Source organism: Nicotiana attenuata, chromosome 5 (genome assembly GCF_001879085.1).
Source record: "Nicotiana attenuata strain UT chromosome 5, NIATTr2, whole genome shotgun sequence".
NCBI classification, from domain to species: domain Eukaryota; kingdom Viridiplantae; phylum Streptophyta; class Magnoliopsida; order Solanales; family Solanaceae; genus Nicotiana; species Nicotiana attenuata.
The window spans coordinates 4,842,687-4,865,549 of record NC_031993.1 but is presented as its reverse complement, the minus strand read 5'-3'; the positions used below and the strand labels follow the sequence as shown (position 1 = coordinate 4,865,549).

At 35.3% G+C, this 22,863-nt stretch overlaps 3 protein-coding genes across 3 annotated transcripts; 1 reads left to right on the top strand and 2 right to left on the bottom strand.

Moving 5' to 3' along the window:
- On the bottom strand, nt 1,051-4,213 carry LOC109225203 (protein trichome birefringence-like 33). Its single transcript, XM_019389794.1, has 6 exons — nt 3,955-4,213; nt 3,176-3,386; nt 2,417-2,588; nt 2,113-2,312; nt 1,788-1,946; nt 1,051-1,696 (listed from the first exon to the last, which is right to left on the bottom strand). Exons 1-6 carry the CDS (start codon nt 4,148-4,150, stop codon nt 1,357-1,359), a joined length of 1,278 nt encoding a protein of 425 aa, XP_019245339.1. The 5' UTR covers nt 4,151-4,213; the 3' UTR covers nt 1,051-1,356.
- LOC109225202 lies at nt 6,002-12,687 on the bottom strand. The gene is made up of 7 exons (XM_019389793.1): nt 12,127-12,687; nt 11,793-11,899; nt 11,658-11,696; nt 10,851-10,939; nt 10,692-10,770; nt 7,157-7,204; nt 6,002-6,445 (listed from the first exon to the last, which is right to left on the bottom strand). The coding sequence occupies exons 1-7, from the start codon at nt 12,194-12,196 to the stop codon at nt 6,365-6,367; spliced, it is 513 nt and encodes a 170-aa protein (XP_019245338.1). The 5' UTR covers nt 12,197-12,687; the 3' UTR covers nt 6,002-6,364.
- LOC109225201 (CBL-interacting serine/threonine-protein kinase 6-like) lies at nt 15,497-17,619 on the top strand. The gene has a single exon (XM_019389791.1). It carries the CDS (start codon nt 16,157-16,159, stop codon nt 17,432-17,434), a length of 1,278 nt encoding a protein of 425 aa, XP_019245336.1. The 5' UTR covers nt 15,497-16,156; the 3' UTR covers nt 17,435-17,619.

Here is a 22,863-nt window from a genome sequence, read left to right as displayed (position 1 = left end):
ACCTTATTTAACTCCTCATGTTAAGATTCAGATACTAATCAAATAAATTAAATTACTGATAATTTAATTTATTGATTATTTCCTTTAGACTTTCGCTTAATTTATTTCATGTGACGGATACAAAATCCACCTGCAGGGTTTACACATGAAAACTTATAAGCTTTCATAAAGGTGTATCATCGATCTCTAGACCGAGACATGGATTCCATCAACTAACTATTACTTTGCCAATGTATATCATTATTATACAATTTACCAGGCATATTCACGAAAGAATCTCGCCTTTTAATATATCAAAACAATAATAATATACACAAATAATAATAATTATATCAAGACTAAGAGTATAAGTACATTTAATGGCTAGAGAATTTACTTTATTAAGTCAGTATAAAATACTTATCTCTACTTGGTCCGTTCAATACATACAAAATGTACTAGCACAAGAAATCAGAATTAAACCATTCCCATAATCAAGATAAATTATATTTAATCTTGTGCTACAATCATTCCTGATGGTTTGTCCAATTCCATCCTTAGATTGTGAACATGATCTTTATACTTATAAGAACCGATGATTTAGTCTTCCGTGTATAAGCTAAACTCTATACACTAAATCATCTACTATATAAGTAAAGGACACAAACGAATATATGATCTATTTAAAACTTTATTCAAATTGAATAAACAATTGTTCCATAATAAATACTATATCCAAACCAAAATCCATGGTTAATAATATATATCCCAACAGTCTTAATAGTTGAATTCTGAACTTATTTTTCACCATGTAAGTCATCCATAAAGGCTCGAGAGACCTAACGCTAAAGCAATTGTAGCGGCCCTTGCTCTATCTGCTTGAAGAAATTAGCTTATAATGTTGTTGGTTAAAATGTTGTAATAATTCAACCCAAAGAGAATTCGCGAGGCACTATAAAATTGTTGGAATTTCAACTCATAGAATGCTTCTCTACTCATGTCCTCCCTAACATAGAAAGTAATTTTCACCTTAATTTTGCTCCAATTATAGAAGCTTGAAACCTAAAAATATGAATAGAACATGTTATGCTTCAAATTTTTGGTACAATTATTTTTGTAGGAACCCATGTGACATGCCGTCTGTAGCATTTTTTATATCTTAAAGCCTGGGATTTACCATACATGTTGAATTCTACATCTCCCTGGAAAAAAACATCAATTAGATAAAGAGAAAAATAAATTGTGTACAGTTTCTTGTCCAAGTTCCAGTGTATAAGTGGTGTATACTAAACTAACAATTTCTATCCTAATACCCCACAAATCCATCTTGAGAACATTATATAATACGACGTCCTTCAATTTTCAATAAAATCAATCTCAAGGATAGAAAAGCTTCGCAAATAAAAGTTCGTTCCAAGTATCTTGAAGTCCAGGCAAGCACCAATGAACACAATCAGCGTAGCTAAACGGATTTGCTAGTTGTTCTGGTGTTAATGGACTCCATTGCTTCTTGTAAATTGTTGTGTGCGCGTCTTTTCTATAACTTGAGAGTTGTGTAATGTTGAGAAATGAGATGGGCACTTTTGATTTACTAAATTCTTTTCCAATCACTTGCATTATGCTTTTTCTACTATCTGTACCCCAGTAGTTTGGATCTTCTATCATTTTAGTCTCGTTGTAACAGTTCTTATTTTGTTCTCCTCCCCATTCTATGCTCCTGCCAAACAAAGAACAGAAACCTAAATTATCAAATGTTGATTAAACACATTAAAAAATATAGAATTTGGAAAGGTTAATTGTTTACTCACTTTTCATGAGAAGGTGACATGCTAGTGAAAAAGATTCTGGTTTTCGTTGGATCCATATTCTTTTTAATCCATTTTAACATACTCTTCATTGCCATTCGATATGCCTCCTCTGTGGAAACTTCCACTATATCTTTCACTTCATCGTCGAATGACCCTTGCCTGTATCAATTTTCATTTCATATTTGTTAGTACGTAGTATGTCATTGACAGTAACTTGAAGTTATCTTTTAGGTGACCTGATCACAGTGTAAAAATTCTTACGCATTGTTAGTATATAAAAGTTAAAACTTATAAATGAAAAACAAGAAAGAGCAAAGGAAATTACAAAATATTAAAATGAAGGCCCCTCATCCACCAAAGATAAGTATTGAACACAATTATATCAGCCCCTTTCCAATATTTTCCATGTGCATTTATTGATCCTTTTCGAACAACTCTTTGCTCGATTCTATGTTTGACTGCATCATCAGAATTTGATTCCAGTAGAAATGGTGCCCAGTAGAACTCTATAGTTGCATTATAACCCTGGATATTAAAATACAAACCAACTTATATTTGTGTATTAAATTAATGTACAAATTAACAGAATTGTAATGTATAAGCTCAAAATTGCTAGAGAAAATGATCACCTTAATGGTGAAAATGTCGAAATTACCAACAGTTTTCATGGATTTAGCATCGTCGGGAATGAGTCTATGGACAAGACAAACCATGGAAACAAACTGTCCTCTGTTCAAGGAATCGCCCACGAACAACATCTTCTTCCCCCGAAGAGTTTCTAGCATTAACGTCGCATTGAAACTGCCATTTTACATTAGCAAAAGGTGTCATGAGTCATGTGTTTATGGAACAAATGCTGTTTGGAAAGGATGGTGTGAGTTTGTATTTGTTATTGAAGTTGACATCTTATTCCCAGGGGCGGATTTAGGCCGTTTTTACGGTACACGTGAATCCATGGTCTTTCTGCCAAACTAGGTATTTTATGTAAATATTTCGTAAAATTGATCTAATATTATCTGTTGGCTCCCATGCTTCAAAAAGGTTGAACGGTACACTTGGTACACTTGGTTGAATGCTGAGTTATTTTTCCAAAAGAAAAATGGATCGATAACCCACTTAGTACTTCTATTTTCTTACCTTTTAAGAGGTGCACTCATATTCTAGAAATCCTAAATATTCGCCTCTACTTATTGCCATAATTTCTTTTTGACAAGTAGCCCTTTTTTCACTTGTACATAACTAACATCAAATGATATGTCGACTAATGATCAGTAAATAGACTCATAATGTTAGAAAAGCTCTAGAATGCAGACTAAATAGACTCATAATATAATCAGTCGTACATAAAAGTTTAACTTCTATATACTGACAGTGTAAAAGAATGGTACCTCGGAAGTGAGCAATCGTGAGGTTGCCATCTCCAATGTTGATAGTTTTTATCTGGCCGGCCATGTTCTTGGCAAGTCAACTGTGGTTGTATGTACGGACACTCTGATTCTTCGTACAAAGGCCGATTCTCGTCCCAAACCCATTTCCCACTGAACACATCACAGCCTTCCTCTGCTCCTATAGCAAATGGTAACTTTTGTTTGTTCTTCTCTACGAGCACAATTCAAAAGATACCGTCAATTTCACTCCTACTTCATTCATGCAAAAAAAAAAAGTTTGGACAGTTTTCGAATGTAGTTTTATGATAATTAAAAAAAGGCAGTTCGGTGCACGAAGCATCCCGCGTTCACGTAGGATCTAGGGAAGGCCCGCATCCTAAAGGGATATGATGCAGGCAGCCTACCCTAACACAAGCGTAATTGGAAGTAATTTTTGTTATAGGATGATATTCGCGCATTGGGTTCAATTGAACCATGTGCTTTCAACTCGGACTTTGGATAGATATATAATATGATCATGCTTATTAATGAACTCCTTGACTCTAGATCCTGGACTCGACTCTGCCTCGAAAGAACATTAATTTTGAAATTTATTGTGAGAGACTTTATTTTATGTTTTGATTGGTTTGTTTTATTTTCATGTTTGAAGCAACCAAAAAAAGACAGCAAGAAAACAAACATGTTCTTTTCTCTTGGACAAACACATGCATGATAATTCTTCCCAAAAATAAATAAATAAAACAGAAAGAAAAAGGTGCAAATTCATTAGTATTACTCACTAATATTTCTTGAGATAGAATTGTGTTGTTGGCTTGAAACTCTGGGGTCAAGCTGGCTAAAAATGCAGTTGAATTCTTCACTGTACAGAATAATAATAAGAACAATGAAGGGTAGTAATATTAAAAAAAAAGGAGAAAAACGATTTTTTCTCAGAAAAGAAGAGGAAAATGGAGAAGAAGATGGAGGTGGCTTCATATTTTTCTGTTTTGTTATTGTTTTTTGTTAGGTAGTGAAAGTCATCTACTCAGTGTTCAATGGGGTAGAATAAATACAGAAAAACTATAGGTTAAGTGTAAACAGAGTTGAAGGAAATTATTTTTATTTTCAGCTAATTGAATAATTAATTAATTAATTTGAAGAGGAGCCTTAAATTTGTCTTTATGTGACATATTGGTCATGGTTTCGAGCCGTGGAAGTAGTTATTAATCCTTACATTAAGGTAGGTTGTCTACATTATTAACCCTTGGGGTGCGGCCTTTCCCCGGACCATGCGTGAATACCGGATGCTTTTTGTATCGGGCTGTCCTTTTTTTTGAATAATTAATTAATTAGGATTTTTTTTTTGTTTTGTTTTCCACTTAATGTCGGTACCCAAGATTGGGGCCCCGACACTGGATTCACATCGCGTAATGCCTATTAAAAAGAGAAGCACTCTATACTAGAAACTTTTTCAAACTCGAACTCAAAAGATGGGTAATTCTATTCATCCCACACAACTCTTGGCGATAATTTGGATTATTAGTTGCTATTCTCGTTATTAAATTCTTACTATTATTGTTACATTAGATTTGAAGGAAATAACTGATAATAGAAAGGTTACTAATCACTAACGAGATTATTTTTATTAAATTAGGCTTGTCATTTTCCTAAAATAGTTATTTTGGTCATATTTCTTGTATGCAAGAAAACTAGTGGTTGGGGTCAAATTGATAAGTGGAATTTAACAGTCTAATTATGTATGTTTCTTTGAAATAAACTAATGGCAATAGCTTTCCTGATTTGATTAACTTAAAATGATGGTCAAAAGTCTAGCAAGTTTTATTTAATTTACAGCTCAATATTTGTGGTGAAGTAATGTTTCACTTGGATTCTAAGTTAAGGCTAGTTGTGAATGATTGGATATAATTTTTCCACTTTTTGTATATTTTTCGTGGTTCACACTATCAGTATAATTTAATCTGTAATAGCATATCGTCTATTTATGTTCTGGAAATGACTAGTTCCACTTATTACATATCAATAGTTACTTGAATTGTCTTCTAAATCATCATCAGTATATAGAAATTAAACTCATTATTCGTTGGAGCATGGAGTGTTCAAGAAATTAGGTAAAGTCAGTACCAACCATTACTTGTTTAAAGGGTGAAGTTGGAGAGTGATTTGAGATTTAGGTAACATTTCAACTTCATTTTAGTTGACATTTTTTTTATACCCACCCCCACCTAAGCCAATCTCTCATGGAGCAGGTGACATACCAAGATTTAGGAGCTTTTTTAAAATATATTAATAAGAAAAAAATTCATGATTTTTTCACTTACACAAATATTATTTATCCTAATGGTTGGCTAATAGATTCCTCTTTTTCGTATCCGTGGCGTCCGAGCCAACTTGCACGTACATCTAATTCTGCAGGTACCTGATACCTCCCACTAGCACATACACCGAATAACGGCTAAAAAGATTTTTTTAAAGAGCTTTTTCCATCATAATCTGTCTGTCCCGCCTGCTTTTTCGCAAAAAATGTTATGGCTGTTCCACAAAAGTTTTCTCTAATAATATAACAGCCACATATAATTAAAAAGTACTATTGTATTAGCACCGAAGGAAAGCCTTGGCGTAACCTGTAAAGTAATTGCCATGAGATCAGGAGGTCACGGGTTTAAGCCGTGGAAACAGCCCCTTGCCGAAATGCGGGGTAAAGCTGCGTACAATAGACCCTTGTGGTCCGGCCCTTCCACGGACCCCGCACATAACGAGAGCTTAGTGCACCGGGCTGCCTTTTTTAATTGTATTAGCACCACAGTAACACGATGGAATTGCGACAAATTGGTGAAATCCCTTCTGTCTAAGAAACTAATGGGCACAATGAAGTTCAGATCCAAATCCTGTTTATGATAGAAGCACCAACAGCCTACAAAGAATGCTGTTAACTAGAACAAAATGACACTGGAAAAGGAAAAAGAAGAAAAAAGACACTAGCACAAAAATGACAGCCTAGTCAAAGAAATTACAAGCAATTGAAGTGACATCCATGAGAAAATGCCAAGTTGTAAGATGTCCAATTTTAGTCTTACTGGAGAGGATCGCGAGGATCTGATTTTTTTTGAAGCAACAACTTGAAAGAATCAATTGTCGTTCCATGTCAAATATTGATTTGTCTGATCATTTGAGTAGTTAACATGTAATTGCTCAAAAATTGACAGGAGAATACGAACTCCTGTGACCATGAGAAGGTCCTCTAAATCTCCGCACCAATGATAAAAACATACTCTGCAAAAAGAGAACATAAATATGATAATACGCCCCAACGTTCAATCAGCAAACAAACACATCCTCCGATTAAAAAATTTATGTGCACGCCATTAAAAGAAGACTATTCTCAATCTTATCTTTTTCTTTTTTTAGTTATTGTGGTAAAGCGGAAGACAATGGTATAGTGTTTCAGCAGGTCCATGGATCCACAATTCAACTAACACTCTTTGTGAAATCACTTTAGCCATAAACTTCAGCTTGTATGGAAATTAGCACCAAGGAAGAAAGAGTTTAGAATACGACACATAAATCCAGCAGAGTTGTCCATCCACGAGGTAGAGAACTCGCAGCTAGAGTCGACAACCACCAAACTAATGCAACTATGGTCGATAGAACTCGTACTTTGCTAGGTGCTATAATTGAATTCACGGCTCACACACCCATGTCGGATGTTCTTTCACGATACCATATTTGTGGGGACACGCCTAGGTGCTATAAATAATTAAAACCAAAGCTTCCACAGCATCCTTTTTCTCTTATTAAAGAACCACGACTGTGGTTGCTCCTAGCCTATCCCCAACCTCTCCTGGAAAGAAATTCGTCAGTAGAGACGTTTGGACAAGCAAAATAAATTCTGTAAAACGTTCCACCCTTAATCCTAGCCAATAAGGAATTTTAACCAGATCAAACTACCTCGCTTTAATATAAGACACAAGCATTATTCAATACCTGTAACGTATGTGGCAGGCTCGCCCAGAACTCCAAGTTTGGAATTATCTGCATAAGTTTAGGAGAAGGAAGATGTCAGATTACAGCACTGCACAAATTCAATGTCGAACACAAGCAAAGCCAGCACGAGTTCTAAATAACCGTGCTACACTCAGTGGAAAAAAGTGATAGTTTTCAGGAATAATTTTTAAGCCAACAAAGCATCTTCAAACACTGGATTAGACTTAGACTATGGTTACTTCAGTGACACCTGAGGTAGCTAAATTTTCCAAACAAACCTCTTCTAGTTTCTGAGTAAAATGGTTACCAGTTTACATTAAACCTGTTGGAGCAACGGTAAAGTTGTCTCCATGTGATGTATAGGTCACGGGTTCGAGCCGTGGAAGCAGCCACTAATGCTTGTATTAGGGTAGGCTGTCTGCATCACACCAAGGGGTGCGGCCCTTCCCCGGACCCTGCGTGAATGCGGGATGCTTTGTGCACCGGGTTGCCCTTTTTATTTTTTTCCACTTTGACTGAAGTTCATTAAGTTGGGCTCAGCTTATAACCTGGTTGAGACTCATTAAGATCAAGTTCACAGCCTATTAGAAGTAGAAGGTACTATGGCCTGAACCGAGGAATCTTTTAGATGTGATGCTATCAATTTAAAAGATTCCTTCTCAATTCCTGAATAATTTGGAGAGAGACAAGAGAAAGATAGGAAAAGACACTTCAACAATCTTGCAATATTTGTAACTTTCACCAATGACATGCACTCTGGTGCAGCAAACTACAATTCAAACAAAACTGCAAGCTAACACACAGAGAACTGACAACAAACTACACCTCACTTTTCTAGAAATGAGTCATTTTATGATACCGTAGTGTGGTGAACTTTCTATATGCAGATATAGAGTGGAATCTTGAATGCATTCATCGGGGTTATTATAGTGTCAAGTCTCGACATCCACTTATTATAGTTCGTAATCACATTCACTTCCATGGTAAATGCCTAAATGGCAAAGACAATAATAAAATTTGGAAAGTCCAACTGGTTAATTCAGAAGCAACAAACCCAAATCATACTCATCCCAATTTGATTATTTTCCGTTCATTACAAACTTAAGGTCAAAATATTTTTCTCACTATTCAATCAAAGAAGTGTTATCGTTCCTCTGCAATATGTTTTCATCTCAAAGTTCACAATTATCCTCCTTCGCATCAACGTTATTCACTGTCAACCACCACCATTTGCATCCCCATCTACAACCACAACACATCAATATCTGCACTCCCCGAGGACCAAATCTGTAGCTATACTAAGAAGTCGTGTCTTGCTTAAAAAGATATATTATTCGTAAAAGACTGTTAGCGGTAAAATCAATGGAACTCACTATTCTCATCCTTTAGCTTTGTTGCTCAACAGGTTTGTTGAGTTTTATACATGGGCAGTCCCCCCCTCCCACCCCCACCCCCAAAACCACCACCACCTCCTCCAGGGCGGGCACCATGGTTTGTCAGATATAGTCCACCAAAAGGCTCAACATAAATCATCAAAGCCAGGTCTTGCTGTCTTTGTAGTTTTGATCATTAGATCTTTATGATTCAATCATGAATATGAGAATCTAATGATTTCAAAACTGGAAGACCCCAAATTGTAGTTTCCAAAGGAGTTGAAATAAACCAATGGAGTACATACAGTAGAATTTGAGGATATTGGAGCTTAGGGATGGTCTGGAATTGCAACTGTCAAAAACTGATCATAGCAAAAGAAGGAGAGGAGGGATCACCAAAACCATATCCTAATCTAATGTACCAAAACAAGGTAACAAAGTAGAAATGAACATATCAGCAATTATCCTGATGTACTTGTGCCGGAATATGCTCAACAAGAGAACCAATTCAAAATAATAGAAAAATGGCTCGAAGACCCTCTCAAATATGCATACCACTGAAATATAACTACAACAACAACACACCCAGTATTATCCCACACCGTGGGGTCTGGGGAGGGTAGTGTGTACGCAGACCTTACCCCTACCTTGTGAGGATAGAGAGGCTGTTTCCAATAAACCCTCGGCTCAGGATAGTATAAGTACCACATTAATGAAAATATAGGCAAGAAGGGACAGTATCAAAAAGCCATATAAAAGCAGAATAAAACAACAAGACAGTAAAGTGATCAACAATGAAAGAAAACAACGGTTAGTCATAAAAACCTACTACCAACAGAAAACGAGACTGCGTGCCAATACTAATGTTATGAACACTCTACACTACCTAATCTACTACCCTAATTCTCGACCTCCATACCTTCCTATCAAGGGTCATGTCCTCGATCAGCTTAAGTTGCACCATGTCTTGCCTAATCACCTCTCCCCACCTCTTCTTTGGCCAACCTCTACCTCTCCGTAGGCCCTCCAATGTCAACCTCTCACACCTCCTCACCGGGGCGTCTGTGCTCCTACTCCTCACATGACCAAACCACCTAAGCCGCGCTTCCCGCATCTTGTCCTCAATAGAGGCCACACCCACCTTATCGCGAATAACCTAATTTCTGATCCTATCTAACCTGGTGTGCTCGCACATCCATCTCAACATCCTCATCTCTGCTACCTTCATCTTCTGGACATAAGCAATCTTGACCGGCTAACACTCAGCCCCATACAATATCGTTGGTCTGACCACCACTCTGTAGAACTTACCCTTAAGTTTCGGTGGCACCTTCTTGTCACACAAAATACCGGAAGCGAGTCTCTATTTCATCCATCCCGCCCCAATACAATGTGCGACATCTTCATCAATCTCCCCATCCCCTGAATAATAGACCCGAGGTACTTAAAACTCCCTCTCCTAGGGATGACCTGCGAGTCCAGTCTCACCTCCCCTTCCCCTCCTAGAGTCTCGCCACTGAACTTACACTCAGTTCTCCATCCGAGCACAAAGTCATCTTGAAAAGTAGCAACTAATTGTGAAATGTCCCACAATCATCAAGAGAAAGAATCATTTAACAACATGACCAGCTCTCAGTATAAAAAGGGAAGGAAAAAGGTGAGCGATGCAGCCTAAAGACCTATAGCTGACTCTAGAAAACTAGTACGGATAACATCCTGTCCAAGGACTACTACTTATTTTCCAAAGAAACGGGAACATTTCTTTAAGACTAATGGTGATGTTTTCAGTCAGAATTTGACTTCTGTCCCCTATTACCCAAACTCGTTTCCCCTCCACATAAACAACTTGTTATTAGATTGTGATCCTTTTATTTTGTCATATCTGATATTTTAAGTAATAAGATCTGACTCCACTACTTGTTTTAGCTGCCTACTTTGCATATCACATTTGTGTATTTATCTTGTTCCAACTTGGTTACTTGAGCCAATCACTTACAAAAGAGAGTAGAATTATAGTTTGGAAAAAGGAGGAGGATAGGACAGCAAAGAGGCCACCAACAGTCAAATAAAGACATCATCGCCAAGTAGTCTGGATAGGAACTTTCATGCACCTATTCTGATAAACTGAATGAAGACAGAAGAGAGAAAGAGAAGCAACATACGTCTATCCCACGAATGCCCAAAGAGAAGTACCGATAGGCTGCACCACCCAGCAAGTAAACTCCGAAGAGGCATAGGATTCTGTGCAGTGTGTATTAATCAGTTCATCAGTGAGTAGGCAACTCTATTATCTAGTCTATGCTTTTAATAATTAATCTTACATGACCATCATGGTACCGAACCAGCCCATTCCTTGCCCGTGAGAGGATATAATCACCGCGCAGCCGGAGGGGTGATGCATTTGTGTAGCCTGTCAGCAGAAAATACAGCATGAACTCCTAGTTGAAATTATCTATAAGACCAAAGTTCTTGAGAAAGTTAATAGATGAAAAATGACGAGGCGATTGAAGAATGCACCAAATTGTTTGATTCTCATATGTATGCAAACTTGGCAAGAAATCTGAGCATGCAATGCACTCAACAGGGACTGCGGAGCTCTAGTCCTCCAAACTAACCTTGCACACGAGCCTAACACCAAGCCTAGAGCAGCAGCATGCCCCAAGACGGCAGTTAAGACCAAACAAGCAACAACTAACTAGGGCCTAGGACTAGTAACTAATCCTAAAGACAAGTGCTCCCATAGAATATGCTTCTATGATCAATGCCTTGCCGAGGGGTTCTTTCTTTTTATCTAGCATGTTATTATGAAACTATTCTCCCCACAGAAACTCAATGTCATTTCATGGTTCCCATCTAGGTGCCTCCCGCCTCCAAGACTACTTGCATCCTCATTCACATCAGCAATTCTGATTTGCAGCTTCATTTTATACCATGCTAGAGTAGAAGAAATTATCATAATGTGGCAATCCATACCAGGTCCTTTTACCTTATTGCCAGCTGATTAAAAAAGCATAATTTATGTATTTCATCAACCAAGATCCTCTCATAGTATAATGACATTAAGTACTCCTATTAGTGACACAAAGTACTCCATAATGAGATTGAAAATGGACATTCAGAGTACTTACATAATCACAAGTCCCAACTAATTCAAGTGTCCGAGGACCCTGGCAAAGTAATGGAAAGGAAAATCAATGGCTGAATTCCAATGGAATGTCACTGGAGAAAAGTAGAGCCCATACTCAAAGGAAACAACCCCTTACTTGAACTCCATTTGTATCACATACGATAGAAACAGCAAGTGAACAGTTGAGCTTCGACCCTCTGTAAGACATTTTAGCCTTGATGCCTTTGAGTGGATCCTTTTTATCTGCCATATTAATAAACGTAAGAAAAAGAATAAACATTTCCAAATTTAATCTAGTAAAGTTGACTCCGAAAGTAATTGCAGACTACATCTGCATGAAAAGATGCTACAAATTCATAATAAGTATTGATTGTGTACCCAACAACAAGAAGAACAAGAAGTTGTTCTTCTGAGGTAATTGATAATAACTTCTTTCCCTTTAATCTACTAAATAATAGAAGAATTCTTACCACTGAGTTCAAAGGATGTGCCTGATGAATATCCAAGAGTAGTGCATACTGGATAACCTGCACTAACCATACTAAAACCATTAAAGGAAAGAGAATAAAGAATCGACTTGCGTATAGTTAGCTAGATTCTTGAAAGAGTTGATGTATGTGCTCATGATACACTTTGTAAAGATCACACCATCTTGGCTTCTTATTTCTTCAAAATTTGTTAAATGCTTTTGCAATCAAACGTTCAACTATAACAACAGATAGCGCCCGTAGCTTTTAGTTCCCAGTTTAGTTGGCACGAGATAAACATATGGACAAGACAAATTGTAACATACTTTTTTTTACATAATCATCTTGATTAATCCACTGGATATATAATACATAAATTTTTAAAGGGAAAAGCTTTCTTTTTTTTAATTTTTCTTCTTTTTTATTTTTTTATAAGGGAAAGCGTCGTTCTCCTTGTCATATCCAATTATTTAAACCATTTAGAGCTTGTTTGGAAAGCCACCTTGGAAATGGATTTGGGCATAATTGAGTGTAATTACACAGTTTGGCATGTTTGTTTGGCCAAGTAATTACTTGGTCAGCATGGAATTGGGTGTAATTGGAGGGGTATAATTATACTCTCCAATTCTCAAGGGGGAGGTGAAAATTGGTGGTAATTACACTGTGTAATTGCAAGGTTGCTTATTAGTTTCTTTCTTTTTTGTGTTTATTTTAATTTATTTTTTTATAACTTTTTATTTCTATTATTTTAATTTCTTAATTTTAATTCTTTTGAAATTTTAAAATATATTTTTCTTTGTACATTATTTATCTTTTATTTCTCTATATTTACTTCTTGTGATTCCATGTAATTGCTTATTTTTTATTTTTTATTTATTTTATTATTCTATATTTTTAAACTACACCTCATAATATTAGAAATAATGAGTCATTAACAAACTTGGCATATAATGAGTGATGCAATTAAAGTGGAATTTCGTTGTTGAATGTGGTTATAAACTTATCATGTTTCCTAATTATTAAGTTGCACTGGAACTTACTATTATTATGTGGAATTTGACATATGTTAAACTATTTTATTTTATTTTTGAATTTTTAAATTGTGTTATATTCATGGTTTCAATTTACTTATTTTAGTAGTATTGGCTCACATTGCATGTTGTTCATTTTTTAGTTAGAATTGATAGATTAGTTTTGTCAAACATTTGAATAATATTATGACATTATATTTGTAAATATTAATTTATTTTATCAAACATGAATTCCATGATGTTCTTACAAAACTTATATCTTTTATTTTAGTAAGTATCTAATTTAAATATTATTAATTTAAAAAATATATATAAATTATTTTTACAATATTAGTTATAAATATATGATTACTAAATTAATGTATATTCACGAAAAAATATACATCTTAAATACAAAATATAATATCATTTATACTTATAAAAATTTATAGGCATATATTTTTTATATTAACTTTTAAGTTTTGATATAATTTGAAATTTAATCTAACTGTGTAATTACACTTGTGCAACCAAACAGTAAACTTATAATTACACTATGACAAACAAACGTGTCGTCGTAATTACACAACTGTGTAATTACTAGAGCGTGTAATTACTACCCTAGTAATTACACCAATTCCAATTACAGGGTGGCTTTCCAAACATACTCTAAATTCCTCGTCCTCTCTTCGTCGGACGGTGCTTGTGTGGAGGTTGTGCCACGAAAAATTAGGTTTGAAAGCTTTCAAGACAAGAGCTGATGGTTACGGATTCGACCGAACCAATGGCGGAGCGAATTATTAGATGCGAGTTTGATCGAACCCAATCACTTTTGCTTACAGCTTGTTTGGATGACTGTTTTGTATCATATTATATTGTATTCTATTGTATTGTACCGTATCCTTTTGATGTATACAATGTTTGGATAAATTATATTGTTTGTCGTCGTTTCATGATGTCATATGCCAACAATATGAAGAATAAACGTGCAATATTACAAAGGAAGAATAAGGTACGAGGTAAAATTATTGTATAAAAAGGTAGGGTAAAAGATATAAAAATATAATTATTCAATAATAAGAAAGAGCAAGATGAGAGAAAAAAATAAGGTAACGACACGACCACACCAAATTGATCGTTCCATAAAGTGGCACCTTTCATTATTACGTAATAACAGATTTAATGATACGATACATTAAAATTTAAGTAACAATTAAAAGAAACATCGTATTTAAAGTAACAATGTGAAATAATATAACAGGTAACAATCATCTAAACAAGTTGTTAGATAATATATTTGTATTATAAGGAAATTCAAAATATGTATAAATATTTAGTTGTAAATTCATTAACAAAGATGAGATATGGATTCAATGACAATTCAGAACGCATAAATTTCAAATGTTCGTGCACCCATAACTCACCCTCTTTCTAAGCACTATCTTATATATACCACATGGAAGATATGATTAATTCAGATTTTCTTTCTATTAATGATGATTAAGACAATTATTGAGCCAACAATAATAGTATTAAGTTTTAGAAAAACTTGTCGCCTATGATTTACCAAAGGTTGTTATTGCTCCTCTTAGATAATACATATCTCACGTTCACTAAATCAACTTGGCGAGCTATTACGACCTCTTTGAAAAGATAAAAAAAAAATTGTTAAAAAAAAACAAAAAAATATGAAAGCTTTGTTACTAAGTCTAATAGTGCAATCAACCTATTTAGGAATATGTATTAATTTTACGTAAATATAAGAATACATATAACAATACTTACTTAATTATAGTTATATAAAGATAAAAATATTCTTATATAGTAGGCAATTTATTATTATTCGTCATATAACACTCACTCCATTTCTGATATGTGACAATGCTTATTTATTTACTACATAACTATACCCCATAAATTCGTATGGGTGATCGAGTTGGTTGAGCAGGAGATCCCACGAACGGGAGGTCGAAGATTCGAAATTTCTTACATGCTTTTTCGATCAAGCTCGTCACACGGGGCTTGCATGCAATTTATCTTCGTGGTTTGCAAGCTACTGTACTAGAGTTAAATCTTAATTCAACCATGAAAAAAGTAATTAAATATTACAGGGACGAAATGGTCTTTCATTCCAAAGAGTCGGTTACATAAATACAAACTCGTTCACTTCAATGATAAAACCAAACCAACTGATTACAAGGTGCTCAATACACGTGTCAGATTCTTATTGCCAGTTAGATCAAGCAGATTTGTATGCACCCATGAAAGCACGCCACGTGTAAAATCAACAAACACCTCATGCTGGCTGCCAAAAAGACAGTATTACCCTTAAACCAGCTATAAATCCATGTCCATCTCCTCAATTCCAGAGATATTACAGAAACCAAATACACTGAATCTTTGATATTCTGCAAACCCTAAAAAAATCCCAATTTCTTTCCAGTTTGTGGAGAGTGAAATCCTATTTAGGGAATGCAGAGAGATGGTAAGAGAATCCCCATTTTCTAATACCCTTTTAGGAGGCTGTAAGCCCCAAATCTCCCTCGCCGGCGGCCGGAATTGCCACCGGAAACACGTCAATCTTTTTTCTGAAGGTTCTTGAACCCACCCACCCACTCCCCATTTTCACCTCCCATATAGACCCATCAATCTTTTCTTTGAAAAAACAAACACCCTTTTCAATCTTGCTTCAGAAAAGTTGCTCAAAAAAACAATCTTTTTTGCAAAACTAACACCCTTTTCAACCTTGTGTTCAAAAAACAGGTCATTTTTGCAAAAAAAACAAACACCCTTTTCAATATTTGCTTCAAAAAAGCAATCTTGTTCGCACAAAACAAACACCCTTTTCAGTCTTGCTTCAGAAAAGTTGCTCAAAACACAATCTTTCTGCAAAACTAACACCCTTTTCAACCTTCTGTTAAAAAAACAGGTCATTTTTGCAAAAAACAAACACCCTTTTCAATATTTGCTTCAAAAAAGCCATCTTTTTTGCCAAAAACAAACACCCTTTTCAGTCTTTTCTAATGGGGCCAGAAGAAAAGAATGGAGTTTTGTACGGAAAATATGAGCTGGGACGAATTTTAGGCCAAGGTACTTTTGCAAAAGTGTACCATTCTCGTAACGTGGTTACAGGGGAAAATATAGCCATGAAAGTAGTAGGGAAAGAGAAGGTGATAAAAGTAGGAATGATGGAGCAAATCAAACGAGAAATCTCCGTTATGAAAATGGTGAAACACCCAAATATAGTTGAGCTTCACGAGGTTATGGCGAGTAAATCAAAGATTTACTTCGCCATGGAATTTGTTAAAGGTGGTGAATTGTTCGCGAAGGTTGCCAAAGGAAGGTTAAGAGAAGATATAGCACGTGGCTATTTTCAGCAATTGATTTCAGCTATTGATTTTTGTCATAGCCGCGGAGTTTATCATAGGGATTTAAAGCCTGAGAATTTGTTGTTAGATGAAGAAGGTAATCTTAAGGTAACAGATTTTGGGCTTAGCGCGTTTTCGGATCATTTAAGGCAAGATGGTTTGTTACATACAACTTGTGGTACCCCTGCTTATGTTGCACCTGAAGTTATTGGTAATAATGGCTATAATGGTGCAACAGCTGATATTTGGTCATGTGGTGTAATTCTTTATGTGCTTATAGCTGGTTTTTTACCATTTCAAGATGAGAATATTATGGCTATGTATAAGAAAATTCATAGGGGTGATTTTAAGTGTCCACCTTGGTTTTCATCAGATGCAAGAAAGTTGATAACAAGAATGTTGGATCCGAATCCGTGTACTCGAATCACTGCTTCAAAGATTATGGATTCCTCTTGGTTTAAGAAATCTGTGCCAAATACATTGAAGACCAAGGAGGAAGAAGAATTTGGCGTAGGAAAGGCGAAAACGATTGAGTCTTTAAATGCTTTTCATATCATATCTTTATCGGAGGGGTTTGATTTATCACCTTTGTTTGAGGAAAAGAAGAAGATGGAGAAGGAACAATTGAGGTTTGCAACAACAAAGCCAGCTAGTAGTGTGATATCAAAGCTAGAAGAAGTGGCGAAGACGACGAAATTCAGTTTAAAGAGGAGTGATTCTAGTGTTAGATTGCAAGGGCAAGAGAGTGGGAGAAAAGGGAAATTAGGAATTGCTGCTGATATATTTGCTGTGACACCTTCATTTTTGGTTGTGGAAGTGAAGAAAGCAAGTGGTGATACATTAGAGTACAACCAGTTTTGCAGCAAAGAGCTTAGGCCAGCTCTTAAGGATATTCTATGGACATCAGCACCTGAGAATTCAACTCTTGCTTGAGTTACTAGTACCTATAGATTCATGTGTTAGATTGAATTTGTTTAGTTTTGTTCTTGTTCTTCTTGTTTTTAGATGTGTTTATTGATATTGAGACTGAATTTGAAGTTGGTCTCTTGAAATGAAACTAGGCTTCTGTTGTTGCATCCTTTGATAGTTCCTTTAATCCAATTGTGGTTTCTTGAAAATGTTTGTTTTTGTGTTTGCTGTTGAGTGATTCCTTAGTTAGAATTTCATTGCTTAGTCAAGGGTTCGACTGTTGAATCTGCCATTGACGCCTTTGTTCGAGTAAACTGCCGACATGACACCCTTAGGTTTCTGTTCTTTATCAAAATACAGGATACTTTGTGGACCGAACCAAAGGTGTTAATCGGGCGGGCTGGGACGGGCTGGACAAAAAAAAAAACGTGAGCCCGTACGGGTTCGGGGCGGGTTGTTATCGGGCTGGGGTTAACGGGTTGGCGGCGGGCTGGGATTTTTCGGGTTCTATAAGGCCCGTACGGGTGCGGGTTTAACGGGCTCGGACGGGTCGGGCTATATATAATTTTTTTTTTTAAATTAAGTTATATTTTTCTTTTTCAATGTTATTGAAACTTTTAAGGGTTAAAATTAAAGAGTAGAATTGAACTTTTAAGGGTTAGAATTAAAAGAACAAACTAAAAAATTCTAAATTTGAAAATAGAAAGTAAGTGTCTATATAAAAAATATTGAATAAGACTAATATGCAATATAAAAAAATCACAATATTTAAGTAACTTTGATATTTTTATTGAATAATATAATACTTCAAATTAATTTGCAAGTTCTTTTTTGATTTTTAAAATTTTTGAACTTGCAAATTAAAAGTTTAAAAAAAAGAAGAAATAGTAAATCATATGTTTTGCATCATCTTTGAAAGCTCTTCCATGTCAATGTGAGGTTCTTGGTTTCCGGTTTTATAATCGGTACCATAAACCATTATATCTCCAATTTCTTGGTCTTCCTCTTCATCTACCTCGTCACGCCCTTGATTTCGCCGTTCTGATCTAATCCAATCTCTGAAGCACACTAGAACTTCCAAAGCGTTGCTGCCCAATGAATGACGGGTATCTCCTAGCTGCTGTCTTGCTTGGCTAAATGCGCTCTCTGATGCGACTGTTCAAAATAGGCACATTTAGAACGTCTCAAGCCATGGCCGAAAGAACAGGAAACTGATTTGAGTTGCTCCTCCACCAACTCAGAGGTAGAAAATCCTTTGTGAGGGGCTCCGGTGACTTTTGCAAGTAGAATTGGAGTTCATCAATATTCCGGCTACTGGTTTGTTGATGCTCTCCTAGTGTAGACCAAATCAAATAATCTTGAACATTATCATCATCTTCCAAATTTGTTCCAGATGTTGAAGTATTAGTTGAAGGAATATTTGCATCTACAACCGAAGAAGCATCAACAATGTTAGCGTAATAATTATACAAAATTTGTAAATGTTTGTGCAGATCAGAAATACAAGTCTCACTATCAGGAGTTTCAGTTGCTCCAATGTCCATATAAGTATATAAAGCACTGATTAATTGGCGACACTTTATCATTTTGATAGTAGGGTTTAAAATAGCACCAATTAGAAAAATAGGGGGAATTGGGAAGAAATATTTTTTAAACTTATCTAGCATTTGTGCAACAACAGCAGTATATCCGTCTTTCGTCTTCAACTTATGTAGTAAAAGAGAAATTTCAGCAATATGAACTAAACCATTTACAATATTAGGATAATAAGCTCCGGAAAACTCAAGTGTAGCCACATAAAATTTTTGTAAAAACTTTACAACATCTTCAATGACATCCCAAGTTTTAGATGTTAACAAACGGTTAGGATCGGTACAATGAGAATTAGCAACTTCAGTTATAGGCATTCTATATTTATAACAACATCTTAGGAATAAATAAGTATAATTCCACCTAGTAACTATTTCTTCAGGCATGAGTCTTGGTTTTAGTCCATAGTGTACACATTTTTCCTTAAATGCATTTAATCTAGCACTTCTATTATTTCCTTGCATTACACCAACAGCTCTCCTAACTAAAAAGATTTCATTGTGAAATAAGTCAAGGCCACTCTTCACAATTAAGTTATAAATATGACATGCACATCTAATATGAAATATTTCAGGAAGTGGTGGGTGTAGATGCAATTTTAGTAATGTAATAGCAGAATTGTTGTTAGAAGCATTATCAAATGACATACACAAAACTTTTTCAGAAAAATTATAAAATAAAGCAACTTCATGGATAGTATTACTTATAAATGCACCGGTATGACTTTGATCTTCATCATATTTAAAAGCAATAATACGTTTTTGCATACAAAAATTATCATCTATCCAATGGCATGTAACAGTTAAATAATCATTTTCATTTACAGCACGACCAATATCAGAAGTAAGAGAAACTTTACAAGGAAGACTTGCGAACAAATAACGTATATATGTCTGATATTGTCCATAAAGCCTAAAGATATCAGATCTACAAGTACTTCTAGGAATACCTTTAAACATAGGGTTATAAATTCTTTGAATATAAGTAACAAGATATGGTGAAGAAGCAAAATTAAAAGGTAAACAACCTAAAACAATCATTTTAGCTAATTCTTCTCGGTCTTTTTTAATATCGTATTTACCCAATAACCCCCCAGTGGTCGGGTTAAGTTTTTGTTGCCCACCTTCATCGCCTACTCCCCAGTCAATAGGGTGAATTTCTTCCATGTGCCTACGAAGTTGACCCGTTCCTCCATTCTTACCAGGCTCATGTTTATAAACTTCCTTACATATTTTACATTTTACATAATTTTTCTCATTTTCTAGTCTATCAAAAAAATTCCAACACTTACTTCTTAATCTTCGATTCTTTTTAATAGGCAAAGGAGGTTTACTTGCACTTCCACCCCTAATATTTTGTGTTTGACTAGCATTACCGGGTGTAGGTGGTGGTGTTTCAAGATTATCGGGTGATGGAATATCATTTAAAATATCATCTAAATCATCATCAATACCATAATTTTCTTGAAGTAGCTCATAATCTACATTTACATTTTCGGGTGAACTTTCAGAAACATGTGTAAAACTACTAGAAGAAGAACCACCTCTTATTCTTTTGGAATTTTTCTTACTACCACCTCTACTAGTAGTGCAAGCTTTTTTGGCCGCTCTAAGTAAATCCATTATGTAATTTAAAATAAAAAATTCAAATAATAATTCTAAATAATAAAGAGAAAGTGATGGAACGAGTATACGGGGATTCCGAATGCCGCACTAAATTTGATATAGAAAGTAGAAACTCAAACTTCAATTGATAACTTGATACTTGATAATTGATGCCACACTTCACTTGAATAATTGAATTAGAAATTTATGATAATAATAATTTTGTAATGACAAAACTAAATATTTGATGAAACTTGAAAGTTGAAAGCTTGAAATAATGAGTAATTGGGAATATTACCAAGAGAGAATTGAGAGAGAATTAGAGAGAAAATGAATTGAATTGTGAGGAATAATGAAGAAGAAAGGGGGGTATTTATAGTTTTTAAAAGGCTACAATTGCAATTTACAAATTATAAGGGGTGGGAGGCTAAAATATAAATAAAGAAGAAAAAAAGTGGCTGTTGGAGCAGAAAAACCCGTTGGCCAATGGTCTCTTTTGGTATTTGACCGTTGGCAATGGTCAGATTTTAATTAAAAAAAAATTATATTACGGGTTAACGGGCTGAACCGGGCTGTAACCCGTTAAGAACCCGTTAAGGGCTTAACGGGTTGCAGCGGGTTCGGTCACCCGTTTAAAAAAAAATTAACGTTTGTAGCCCGCCCCCCGCCCAACCCGTCCCAACCCGCTTTTTTTGCTACAGTAACGGACTGGACCGGGCTGACTCGGGTTGAACCGGGTTGTTAGCGGGTCAGCCCGGTCCGATTAACACCTTTAGATCGAACTGACTTTTTAGTCAAGGTTGTAAATATTTTTGCAGCTTGCAAAAAGAGGATTGGCCTTCTTTGAGAATTGAGGGCATATCTTCCTTTTGTAAAAACCACACACCCAAAAGAAAAAAAAGAAAAAAAAAAAGCTATTTTAATAAAATATCAACTGATTTCTTTTTTGTAGGCTATGGCCTGATAATTGAACAGTGTACCTTATCCCCTTTTCACTACTTTTGATTGTGTGATTTTGAAGAATTGACTCTTCAATTTGATTGTAAGATGAAAGGTCTTCTGACGTTTCACCATTGAGGTGATGCCAGGTTTTGGACAAAAATGGAACCAGAATTTTAGTTTTATACGCATTGAATTATAGAACGATGACTTTAAGTGCTAATGATTAAGTTTTAAATTTAATATTTATATATATTTAATAAAATTTTAATATTCTAACCTTGTGTCAGGAACTACGGGCCAAGGGATGATCTCAGGTAGACAGTTTCTCTGGGGCTTAGGCCTCCCAAAATGTAATAGAGGCGTGCAAAGGTTTCTTCCGGACGGAGATTGGCCCTCGAGTGCAAAGGCAGAAGGGAGCTTGATTGCTTTCTCTCATATTTACTACGGCGACGAAGAATCAAATTATCACTACAGTATATTTATTCCTTTTTCTACTTCTTCTTCCAAATGCAAGGTAATCCCAAGGGATTGTGGATTTTTTTCCACCAATTAGGGCTCTCCCTTCACTTCTAATAGACCTGCTAAAGCCCCGAACCATAACGTATTGTACCGGTGCCACAACAAAAAAAGTTTTTAGATCTCTCATTGAAAACCTCCTTTTATATTATTTGTTGTAATAGATAATACATATATGATCACGTTATACTATTTAAGTAAAAACTACTGATTCGGTAACTAGACTTCTATCCCCGCCCTTGATGGATGAGTTAGATGCGTGTATGGTTTGAAACATGATCATAGAAAACTAGACCTGTTAAATGGGTCGACCCGAACCCTTTGACTCTTGGCCTATGGATCCTTAATCGGTCCGGTTCACTTTCTTATAGGGCCCGGCCCGGATTTGACCCATTAATCAAAACATGTTGACGCGATCCGGACCCGTAACCCTTAATCCGGAGCCTAATGGGCCGATCCAATTTAATTAAAAAAAGTTAAAAACTAATAAATGATAAAAATTTCAAAGTTTATACATATATACGAACTTGAAATTACTGAATGTCCTTGAAGCCAGTTAGAATAAAATGAAAGAAAAATCGTACTTCATTAACATTAAAACTTGAGAAACATATGGAATTCGACTATTTCTATAACTAATATCTAAAACATATGGAATTCGCCTATTTCGACAAGACGCCTCATAGTGTCTGGTACTATATTCTTTTTTTAATGTTTGGATTCAATTTTTAATATATATATATATATATATATATATATATATATATATATATATGTGTGTGTGTGTGTGTGTGTGTGTGT